Raw genomic sequence first — 11,228 nt, forward strand, 5'->3', positions numbered from 1 at the left:
GACTCGAAGCAATTTTCATCCCAATATGTGGTCGGATAACAAAAATTTAGCCGACCGATTTCCATATAAAGAACTTCACAATTTCAATAATTGCAAAATGAGGAATATAAAACCGGCCGTTTACGGATACAGTAAATCCTCTATCGACGCAAGAAGGTGCTACACGATGGAGGCGAAAAATATATCCCCTCCACTGTAGTATGTAATTTTATCTCGGCTCGGGTATATCGGTGTGAACCACTGCGAATACAGTTCAAAGGCCCGTGCGATTAATTGACGATGAACGTTTCGGACGCAAGGAGGGACAGCGTATGGGAAAGAAAAAGACGCGGAGAGTCGTTGTCCTTCTCTACGTTCGGCTTGGCCTTTGAAGCTCGAAAAAAATAGTATCTCTCTACGATCGACGCAAACGAACCTCCCCGAGGCTTTTGCGTCGATAGAGGATTTACTTCTCATGCGTTTCTACGTATAAGTAGGCAAGACGCATCCTGTGCAAAGGAACTCTGAATATTTGCACAATGTGTGTTTGCTTCATCGAGATATCGCTGCGCCGGAAGTATAATTTCGCATTTTCAGAAGAACAATGACGTATTTACATGGTGCTGGTTACTGTGAGGCTGGTATTTATTATTTTAAAAATTGAAATAACTTAAAAGTTGCAATAATAACCCACAATGTCTATAAACTACTCTCATAGAAGAATTAAACCGAATCTATAGGCCCCACATTCTATTAAAACAAATTGAAATTATTTTTCTTTTGCTTGTCCTGTAAAATTTGAATTTTTGCAGTTGTGTCATTATACTTCCGGAGCAGCGATAAGTCATCTTTTTTATTTTCGCTCGACTCGAACAGGATTTTATCATTTAACCGCGAGTTCTTTGGCCCATAGTTTAACCCGTTTTACGTGTAGACGACCGCTGATACGGTCGCGAAACGACCTCGAGTCGTGCCTCACTCGCGTTTAAACCTCTGCGGTCCTATGGCTAGCGCGACCGGACCGTATATTTCATTGCAACGGGGATAAGATTACCAGCATAACGTTGACCGGAAGGGGTTCAAAGCGAAAATTCTTGAACGGGCTGACCGAGAAACGAAAGGGTTGAAAGGTTCGAATGGACTCACCTTGGGGACAGGAGGCTCCGGCGGTGGAAGGTAAGCGTTGTCCCCAATCTTCTTGAGGTATGGCGGCCTGTCCGGTTGCCGGAAGAGCCTGCCATCCTGAATAACGATGCCCCGATCGACGGCCCTTTTCGCGGATAGCCTAAGCGCTGTCCTCAGATCGCCCTCGGCTTCTTCCTCGACCGTGTGGCTCTGCCTGATGTACTTCTCGATGGTCTTGAGAGTCGAGCCCTCCCTCTCGCCGAGCTCTCTGACCGCTTTACTGAGCACTTTGCTCAGGTCGGAACTTTTGCCGACCTTGAGCGGCTTCGACTGCAAACCGCCCGGATCCTTGTACGAGGACTGTCCCTTGTTGAAGATCTTGAGCACGTCGCCGCGCTTCACGGCGACCTCCAAGTGCTCCGCGATCTCCTCCTCGTGGAAATTGTGATGCTGGCGGATCGCGTGGCATATCCGTTCGACGCTCGGCCTCTGTTTCTGGCTGCGGATCTTCCGGATCGCGTCCAGGAACCAGGCCGACCACGTTTCCGCGGACTCCGGCTCGTCCATCTCGTTTCCGTCTCCGTCGGCCGTCTGCCGACGAGGGCGGCGCCGGCGGCGGCGTACCCACCCGCCACGTACCTGGCCAGGTTATACGCACCCGGTGGACAACGCGAGAGCGCCTCCGGGTCTGGGTCGGCTGTGTCACGGCCACGACATTCACATCCTGCGCCTGCCTGCTGCTTGCTCGCTTGGCTGCCTTCTTCCTCTTCTTCCTTCGTTCTCCCTGTCGAAGTCTCTGTCGCTACGTGTCCTCTACTTTACTTCGTTTACTTATCCAGCTTCTGCGACGCTCGGTCACTCGTTACTTCCAACCTGAAATCATCAACATCCACCACGTCAGTTGATTGGAAATCGACGATGGAACAAGTTCGCGATATCCACTACTCTATAATTCGCTGATAACATTCACCGGGGAAAACCTATGAATCCTAACGCGGCGCACCTTCGAAGTACCCTACGAAATTCCGTTCTATCGGTAGTCATGTTCCATTTGTTCCACTTTCACCTAGCTACCCTGGATTCAGCCGTTCTTCGGGCATTCCGGCGTTGTCACTTTCCTACGGAGCTCGAGCTAATGAAGTTTTCTCCCGAACGGGAGAAAGGTCGACGCCGACACAGAGACGGCAGAGATAGCCCGGCCTGGGGAAAACTCGAGCGCGAACGAGCAGGAATTCGGAGCGCGAGCCACGGATTCGGGAGAGCGCATTTTGTTGCGGTCGCGGAGCGTGCGACTCTGATTAGCACGGGAGAGGGTCGCGAGCGACATTTATCGATCGGTTTCCTCGGGCCGGCCAAGTATTGTTTTCCGTTACAACAACATGCGCGGGGGATTAATTGAAACGTATTCGAGCGTTCCGGCGCGAGCGCCGAGCGTAATACGAATATTATCTTTCCGATTTCTAGGATGGAGAGGATCGATCACCTATGGAGCGTACGCGCGAAAGGCGTTACGCAACCACAGTCGATGAGAAATTGTTCGCGCTCGAGTCCTCGGGAGAGAGAGAACGACCATTCCAATTTCCAGCTCGGTAGCGAACGATCATCGGCCGATTTTCCCCCGAGCGATGAACTTTCTCCTCGAGAGCCCGAGCTCCAGTTAGCTGTACACACGGCGGTCGTGTGGTAGGGAGCGAAATATTTAAAAATCACCGTGATCGCCGTATGGCATTGCGCAACCAGACGCGACCTATAAGCGCGTGGCTTTTCAAGTCAATCGTTCGTGCTCGGAACCATTCGAACTGGAGTCAAACTCGAACGAGAACCGAATCCCGGGAGCCACACGCTCTCCGACGTGTTCTCAAAGTCTTCGAGTATGTACCCGGATAAAAATTCCTCGAGATCGTTAGCTCTGATCGTAAATAGCTGCTGGATCGAGCGATCCGATGACGATAGTCGATCGTCTGACGCTAACCGCTAACCGTAGGAACAATCGAGATCGGCAAGAAACGGAAATAATCATTTATTTGAGGAGATAAAAAATCGCAACCGTTCTGGTGATCGATTCGAGGGTTCCAGGTGCGCGCCGTTCTTCCACGATGATAATTGTAAAATCGGATATTTACAAGAGAAACCTGCGACTCCCCCAGGTCGGTACGCGCTATGAATTAATTGCTCCGCGGGGAGAACGCGTCCCTAAACGCCGGCGATTACGCTCCACGCAGAGCCGAGGAGATGCAGCTGCGATACAAAGTTGACCTAGGCCAGTGTCGCTCTGCTGGTGCCGATGCTGGCTGCGACTCGCGAGAGTGCACGATAATAAATATCTCCGAGCTCGGCCAAAGAGAAGAAGTGTAAAACCGCGAGTTAAACCGGCTCCGGTTGATCCACCGGAAGAGACGCCACGACAGGTCGAGCCACGCCGCGCTCCGATCCCTCTTACGACCTCGTTTCCTCGCCACGTGCACGTTCTATTCTCGAAACCACGTTAGCTACCCCCGTGGCGACGCGGTCCGACAAGCTTCCCGCCAAAACTTCCTACCCTTCTCTCTTTGAAACTGCCTGCTCCGATCCACAAGTGTTACAACGTTTCACAGCTCCCGAAGTTGAGCTTCCCGAACGGATGAACTTGGAACCGTGTGACTAACTCTTCCGAATTCGACATAGCGGTTACTAGACGGCGGATCTTCACGCAAAATTAGAATTTTCGACCTGAATTGCAATCAACTGAAGTCAAATAAAACGTTGTTTTGTTTCTTAACCCTTAGCATACGAATGGTGACTCTGAAGCGCCATTAATAATTGCTGTTCTATGTATAATTTAAAGTATTGTTTGCATTATTAAATATATCCGTATTTAATCAATAGACTTCGGATCTTTATGCATTTATGGCTTCTAAGATGGTTCAATAAATGTTGGAATATAAAATTCCACAGAATTTAATACGACTTTTCCCTATTTCGAATCTGTAAAGGCTACTATCGCTAAAAATAAGATTTTATTTGTTCCCGCTTTCTCTCTTGAAATTGTCTGAAAAAATTAAAAATTGCATGAACATCCGCAGTCTACTAATCTAGCTCGGAATAAATGTTTAGGCAAAGGGTTAACACGTTTAACAGGTCGAAAATAATATGTATTTTGAAACTCTTGGAACGTTTGCACCGTTTTAAATTACGTAAACCCATTCTTTCCATAAACGTATAAAACCCGCTGTCGTAAACCCGAGCGTTCCTGCGATCGCACGCATGACTCACGATCGAACGACGACGATAGCCGAACCGTTTCTCGATCAACACGTGTGTCTCCGGCGCGTAGAAGGTCACGACGGAGCGATGGAGGACCGCCTTCTGCGATTAGGTCTCCCCGGAAAGAGACGCCGATTAGCGTGTATGTACTCTGTCCAACGAGACGAGGCAATAAACGTAAACATGGCCACTCGAGTGCGACAGAGTTGAAGTTAGTCGTGATAGTTAGCGAAGGATGCACAGTGGTACTTCATCGCCTCGTCACGTTGGACAGACGATTGATTCGAGCAACGAGGCCCGCACAGAAACGTCTCCATCGCGATCACCGCGTCCACACTGCTGTTTATCATTGGAGGAACCGCAGCAAACGCTCGCGCCCGTTGTCCGCGACAGGAACTCGCGGGCGGTTGAGCTCGCGAGCGCGGGCGCGGGCGCGCCGATCACGAGATAACATTAATACAATAAGCAAACGTGTAACCAGGGCTGCGCGGAGTGACGCTGTCCCGAGGGAGGATATTTTGACCTGCGCGATTTCGTTCGCGTTTTTTCATGTCGCTCCGTTCCCCGGCGCGTATGCCTGCGAGCTGCTGGCTACGAGCACTGACACTACCACCGCCGGTATTCCCCGCTAATTAGCCAGCGAATGATCGATCGGTGGAAACGTTAATTGAATCGAACGATGAACTGGGCGGTTCTATCCGGCCGAAACGGAACTGTTATTTAACCGCTCGAGTGTTCGATTGGTCGGTACCCCTCGCTATTAACGCTAAACCTACTACCACCGCCAGTCAAATCACCGGGTTCTGCTTTTTTAATCGACAATTATCGAAATTATAACGATGCTTTCACTCTGGAAATGGTTGTACACACACATTTTTGTGTCCAAGCACACTGGGTGGAGGTACCTGTTACCGTGCCCCACCCGGTTATCCGATACAAAACAAACTTTAGAAATTGATAAAAATAACGTGAGCTACCTAGTATTACTTTACTTTGTTTAAGATATAGAAAACAATAATTGAAAACCTTATTCCCCTTATTCTTATGCTAAGAAACTGTAATTCACCAGAGGATAATAAAATAATGTTAGTGCTTGCTATTTCTACATATCCTTTTCCTTTAAAAATGTCTCGAAACGAAATACATATGTGACTTCGACTACTTTCATAATTTTGGACACGAATGATAAATAATCACAGAGAATCTATCGGAGCAGAATTTCAAGACCTGTACATACAATGTTATACGGCACTGTCCAGTTTATGAGAACGAAAATAATACATTAGAAACAAAGTTTCTCAACGGCGAGTACTGTTCTCCTCTTTGTATTAGTTACTTTGTTATGTAAACCTGAGATATAGAAGGCCTGAAAACAATTTATAATTGTCTCAAACAATGTAACACCTATGTAATGTAAGCTACATCTAACAATACTGTAAATACTCTCTCTCTTGCTAAATAAATAAATAAATTCTATGGTGTCATTTTTATAAGGCAACGCATGCGAGCTATTCTTAGAGCTCGGTAGGTTTAGCGATGATATTGAACACCGGTTCCCTATTTTTCTACGAACCCGCGCCCCCGTTGTCCACGCATATCAATAACCTTCGGCGAACTTCTACGGTACACGCGACGCCATCTTTGACGGACGGACGCTCCGCAAAAATCATCGGGTTCGTCGGCGGATTAACCTTGCCGTGTTCCCTCTGGTGCCGGCCGTGAACGCGATTCCGGCGACCGGCGTTGTACTCGAAAAATCGACGAGGTAATTAAGTGGAACAGCAGCGGTAAACAAGGTTACGAATGACGGTGAAGCCGTCGTCAGTAGCTGCTTAATTAAAAAACGCGAAACTCGTCGCCGAGCCGCGGATGTTTGCGCAGATGTAAATTTTCGTCGATCGATTCGAGGGGACCGAGACTAAACAGAAGGAAAGCAAGAAAAAAACCGTTCGCCGGCGAATAAAATGAAAACCATCCGACGATCCAACCGTCGTTCGCCGAAAAATACCGGTCCGAAACGATTCGAAGACACCGTGTGCTAGAAATGCATAAAATTCCGCGCGGCCGGTTCGACATCCTCCGAGCTACGTCGAGGACAGTCATCGCCGATGAGGTCATTGTAAAAAAAGTGGGGGGAGGGGAGAGAGAGAGAGAGAAAACTCTCGATGATTCGGAACGTGGAAATTTTTAAGCTCCGAGCGAGAGAGCAGAGAATAAAAACTGTTGGTGATGCGTGGCTGGCTCGACGACGGTTTGGATTTCCGGCGACGGCTTAAACTTTAAACGTCAGCCTTGGCTCGAATTCATTAGCCGGCCAATTACCGGCACGCTTCCAACGCTCGCCGAGAACAGGAGCGGACGAGCCACCTGACAACTTTCTGTGTCTAACGTCGACAAGCGTTTTACGAGTCGAACGGGTCGTGCGAGAGAGGGAATTCTCGTTCCGTTCGACGGAATCAAATATAAACAGACCGTTCGATAACAATAATAGCGCTGCTACTTACGCAACGAACACACTCTCGCGCTGCTACCGTCGTGCATAACAATCGGGGCACGCCGACGAACACCACGAAAATTCGAGTGTATCTTCCCCCGTCCACAGACGGAAAACTATGTCAACGATTGCTAGATCGTTGAAAACTCGAAACAAAGATCTCGACGAACCACGGCACAGCTGTTCGAAGCGGATTCAGTGCCGCGTTTGCCAACCAGAGAGCACGAATAATTGCACGAACGAGCTGCATCGATTCGCGTTCTCCCGGCGTTGCAATTTTTCCGCGCAACAGTGTAATTCGGATGCTGGCGTGAACGCTAGACGTTAATGAACGCGTGCACGGTTACCGAGCCGCGTCGTATCGTTCCCTTTATCTTTGAGGTTATGTCAGATGATATCTTTGCACGTCACACCACCGTCGTAGTATGCGTTGTTTGACCTGCACTTCTCCGATGTAAATACTGCGCGACTAGCATCAGTTTACCAACAAGTCTTTTCCACTATATCTTGGAGGTTATGTCGAAACGATACACCATTCGCCTCTATGCAAATACTGCATCCACCGTAGCCGTGCAGAGGACTGTACACGTGAACCAATTTCACGGTTTTCGAGCGCGAAACGCAACGGAAACGCTGTCATTGAACCTAACCTAGAAGCTACGGCCCTTATGCTAACCGTAATTAAACGAGAAAAGGTTAAACGAGTAAGGGAGGTACGTATGAAAGAGCCTACGGAGTGGACAACGTTTGAAATGGAAAATATCATTTTGTAAATTAAAGAAACGTGAAGAGGAGCGGAGGAGCGTCGATCGCGACCGGAAATCGCCGGTAACCGGGCCGAACGAGTCGCCGTTTTACAGAGGATCGTTAACGTTCCGCGGAACAACGTAAAGAAAGGAGCGCAACGTTGTGCAATCGCGCGCGCTTCCATTTTCGACAATAGCCGCTCGAAGAAATGTCGAGGACGACGGAGAGAAACCTCGGGTCTCGAAGTGCGGAGTGGACGTTGAGGCGAGGCGAAGTGAGGCGAGACGGGACGAGACGAGACGAGACGAGACGAGGCGATGCGACGCGAGACAGAGAAAACTCGTGACAGCACGGTCGAAGCGTTAAACAGGGAAATCGCGATGGATCGAGAAAGAAGGAGCAGTATTTCTCCGTCGTGTTGCGACTTACGACTCACGACGGGGACGAGGGCGAAGGGAGGCCAGTGAGGCCAGGCCGGCTGGCTCTGTTTGCCGGGGCCCCTCTCACCCGACGGAGGGTCAAAGAGAGAGAGCAGCTGCCACCGAGAAAACGAACGAACACCAACGGCCTAACTGCTGCTGCCGCCCGTCGCTCGTTTCGTCTCCTTTCGTATCGTATCGTATCGTATCGTTCGTATGGTATGGTATGGTGCCCAACAGTATCGCAACGCATCATATGTCGTTTATCCGTCTCGTCTCGTTTCATTTTGGTCGTTCACGTTTTCTGTACGATTCCATATCGCCACGGAAACGTACACGTCGTAAGCGAAACGATACGCGGTCCGACGGCGGTCGATCGATGGAAAATGTCAAGAAGGATGAACGGAATTTGGAATCGCGGTCGCGGTACAAGTAGCGCGTACGTGGACTCGTTGGTTCACGAATGACCACCAGCCGCAAGCCAGAACTGGCTGCCGTCGGTAGCCATTTTAATTAACGTACTCGGACAAACGCGTATTCCACGATCGCCGTGACTGCTTTTACGATGTATCCGGCGGCAGGGCGGAAAAGGTTGTCGCGTCCCTCTCGGCCGAATCACACTTGCACCGTACTCTCGGTGTAACAGACACTGTACACGTTCGACGAACGTTAAGATCGCGACGGCCGTCGCCCACGAACACGTCCGTCGCCACGGTTATTTTCGATCCATCGGCTGTCCGATCGCGACGATACTGACAACGAGGCGTACGTTTCTTCCGTCGAGTCGTGGATAGGCAGGGCCGAGCGCGAGCAAACCGTACGGAACGATGCAATTACGACGTCGAAGCGAAAACACCGAGGACACAAGTTTCTCGAAGCCCGACGGGCAGCCATCTTGGCGGCTAGGCACGGCCAGTTGTCGACCGTTTTCGCACGATTTTTCGCGCGTTCGAACAACGATGCCGCTGAAATACGCCGGTGCCACCGTTCGGCAAGGTACGCATCGTTGTACCGACGCATCAGAATTTATGCCGGGTTCGGGTAACGTCGCTACAATATCGGAAGAAAAATGCAACGGAGTAACACCGCGTATATAGTTGAGAAGGCTGTCTGCGTCTTTCTCTCTCGTTCTATATGTATCTATCTCCCTTCCTCGCACGATCGTTCGGTCTCGCTCTGTCTTACTCCCGCGCTCTGTCCCTCTCTCTCCTACTCGTTCACGAACAGGCGGCAGCAGAACCGCTGCTGGCCCGTATGCATCGGGCGACGATTCGCGTGGTTCTCGGTTGCCGAGAATATAACGAAGAGACGAATTTGTCTTTACCTGGTCGCGGTTGTTCCATGTATAGATCCACAGGGGGACACGCGAGAGCACGAGTCACTCAGGTACCGACACACAGGGCTCGCGTGTAATCACGATCACCAATTATCTCGCGACAACGGCGTCACATTTCACACAAATCAACAAAGGTTACCCACTTGACAAAGATGGCGGTCGCGGGGGTTACACACTGCGCGCACGCGGTGGGGAGCGCACTGCGCACACCGCGCTCTCGGCCACGACGGAATCACGAAGAAACACAGTCGTAGCGGCACGCGTTCTCCTCGACCAATCAAACCTTCCACTTTGACTCGCACACTCTCGTTACCGGTCACACGTGCGTGCGTCGTGTTTCGTTGCCCCTCTCGTTGGCGGGCACGATCGTGCGCGCGCGCACACCCTTCGGGAATAGAGCGTGTTCCTTCTCTTACACAGCTACACACGCACCACACAATTGTACACTCGTAAACACTCCTAAAACACGTATCCACACGTATACCCGTTCGTGTTTATGTTAGTATTCGTGTTTGCACGATGCCCCGTGGGACAGTCTGGAGTAAGAGCTTTACAGCGCGGCCAAGCAGAAGCCGCGACGAATGCGAATACTGAAACCAGCACGATATCGCGGCCAAGACTGCCGTATCTCTCTATTCCTCTGTTCCTGTGCAACTACGCTTCTACCTCCACTATGGCCGCCCACTTCACGCTCGCTTTAACCATTCCCAATCGGCTTCTCGACGCGGCAGCGCGCGCGACTACTACACGACGATATGCCGGCAGCTTTGTCAACGAGCCTCCAGGGCTGTACCTACCCCTCGCCGAACCACGCATCTGCACATATTAAAAAGAAATGTGACCATAATTAAGAAAGTGGTCCAAGTCATACATGCATTTCTTGAATTTTAACACTAAACGAATTCCATATAATATTGAAATAACAAGCACTCTATTCAACGGTTCATTTTTGTCAATATCGTAAAAATTACATCGAATTAATTTCGTTTAAAATAATGTAATCTGAAGTAACTGATACTCATTTTTTAAAATTTTAACTTGGACCACTTTCATAATTACGGGCACAAATAATTACCGAATTGCTGTTGCGATGTATCCGGTATACTAATTCGATTAACGGAATGTTTGATCGTTGCTACTTTATCCTTCTTCTTTTACATACAAAATATACACACAACCCCGTTGCGTTATTTTTGTCATTCAAAATATTGATTGTTTTGCTTCGCACTATCCGGATAAAAACGACATGAAGTTTAGCAAAATTCGAAAAAATCTTCTCGATAAAGAAACGTAAGAAATGTTGTCAAATTTTTGTCATCGGAGATCGTAGTAATACTTTTTTTGAAAAATATCGATATCTAACGAATGTTTCGACGGTGTTTCGCCACGAATTTGATCGCGAACGGAATGCCGTTACTTCTGGTACGGTACAAGCAAAACACACACCATACCGTGTGCAATTTCGTAATGAGATTATTGATTTTTTTAAGGACTGCCTTTACCCCGTCCCACGGCGACCGCGTACGTCTTTATCGCTACATCACCATCCTACTCTATACACTGCATTTACGTAGTGAACGACGCAGGCGTGCCGCGCGATCGCGATAACTGTTTTTCGACTAACATTATTTCAACCAGTGCCCTTACCTTTTATGATACCTGTAAGTATACAACCCAATGGCCACGTTGCAGGTGATTGTATTGATCTTTCTAGTTCCGCATAAATTAAACAGTCATAAAAGGAACGCAACCTTTTTTTTTTTTGAGGACATTGTTTGGGATTTGTCGATGTTTGCGAAATAAAGCCAGATGTTATTTTTTTCATAGTACGAGTGATTAAATGATGTTTCATCAATTGTCGAAAAAACAAAAATACGCAAACGTT

The 11,228-nt window shown here is 48.9% G+C and overlaps 1 protein-coding gene across 9 annotated transcripts in view; it reads right to left on the reverse strand.

The window, feature by feature from the left end:
* Enok (histone acetyltransferase enoki mushroom) overlaps window positions 1-11,128 on the reverse strand; it is a 35,735-nt gene extending 24,607 nt beyond the window's left edge. For 4 of the 9 annotated variants that reach the window (XM_076436555.1, XM_076436554.1, XM_076436553.1 and 1 more), the window contains exons 1-3: window positions 10,419-11,128; window positions 9,332-10,159; window positions 1,126-1,977 (exon numbers count right to left, since the gene is read on the reverse strand). In XM_076436555.1, coding sequence (XP_076292670.1) covers window positions 1,126-1,671 — 546 coding nt within the window. In that variant the 5' untranslated portion in view covers window positions 1,672-1,977; window positions 9,332-10,159; window positions 10,419-11,128. The other 5 variants (XM_076436552.1, XM_076436548.1, XM_076436549.1 and 2 more) reach the window with 5 other exon arrangements.
* Window positions 11,129-11,228: the final 100 nt, after the last annotated feature.

This window comes from Lasioglossum baleicum, chromosome 13 (genome assembly GCF_051020765.1).
Source record: "Lasioglossum baleicum chromosome 13, iyLasBale1, whole genome shotgun sequence".
Classification (NCBI taxonomy): domain Eukaryota; kingdom Metazoa; phylum Arthropoda; class Insecta; order Hymenoptera; family Halictidae; genus Lasioglossum; species Lasioglossum baleicum.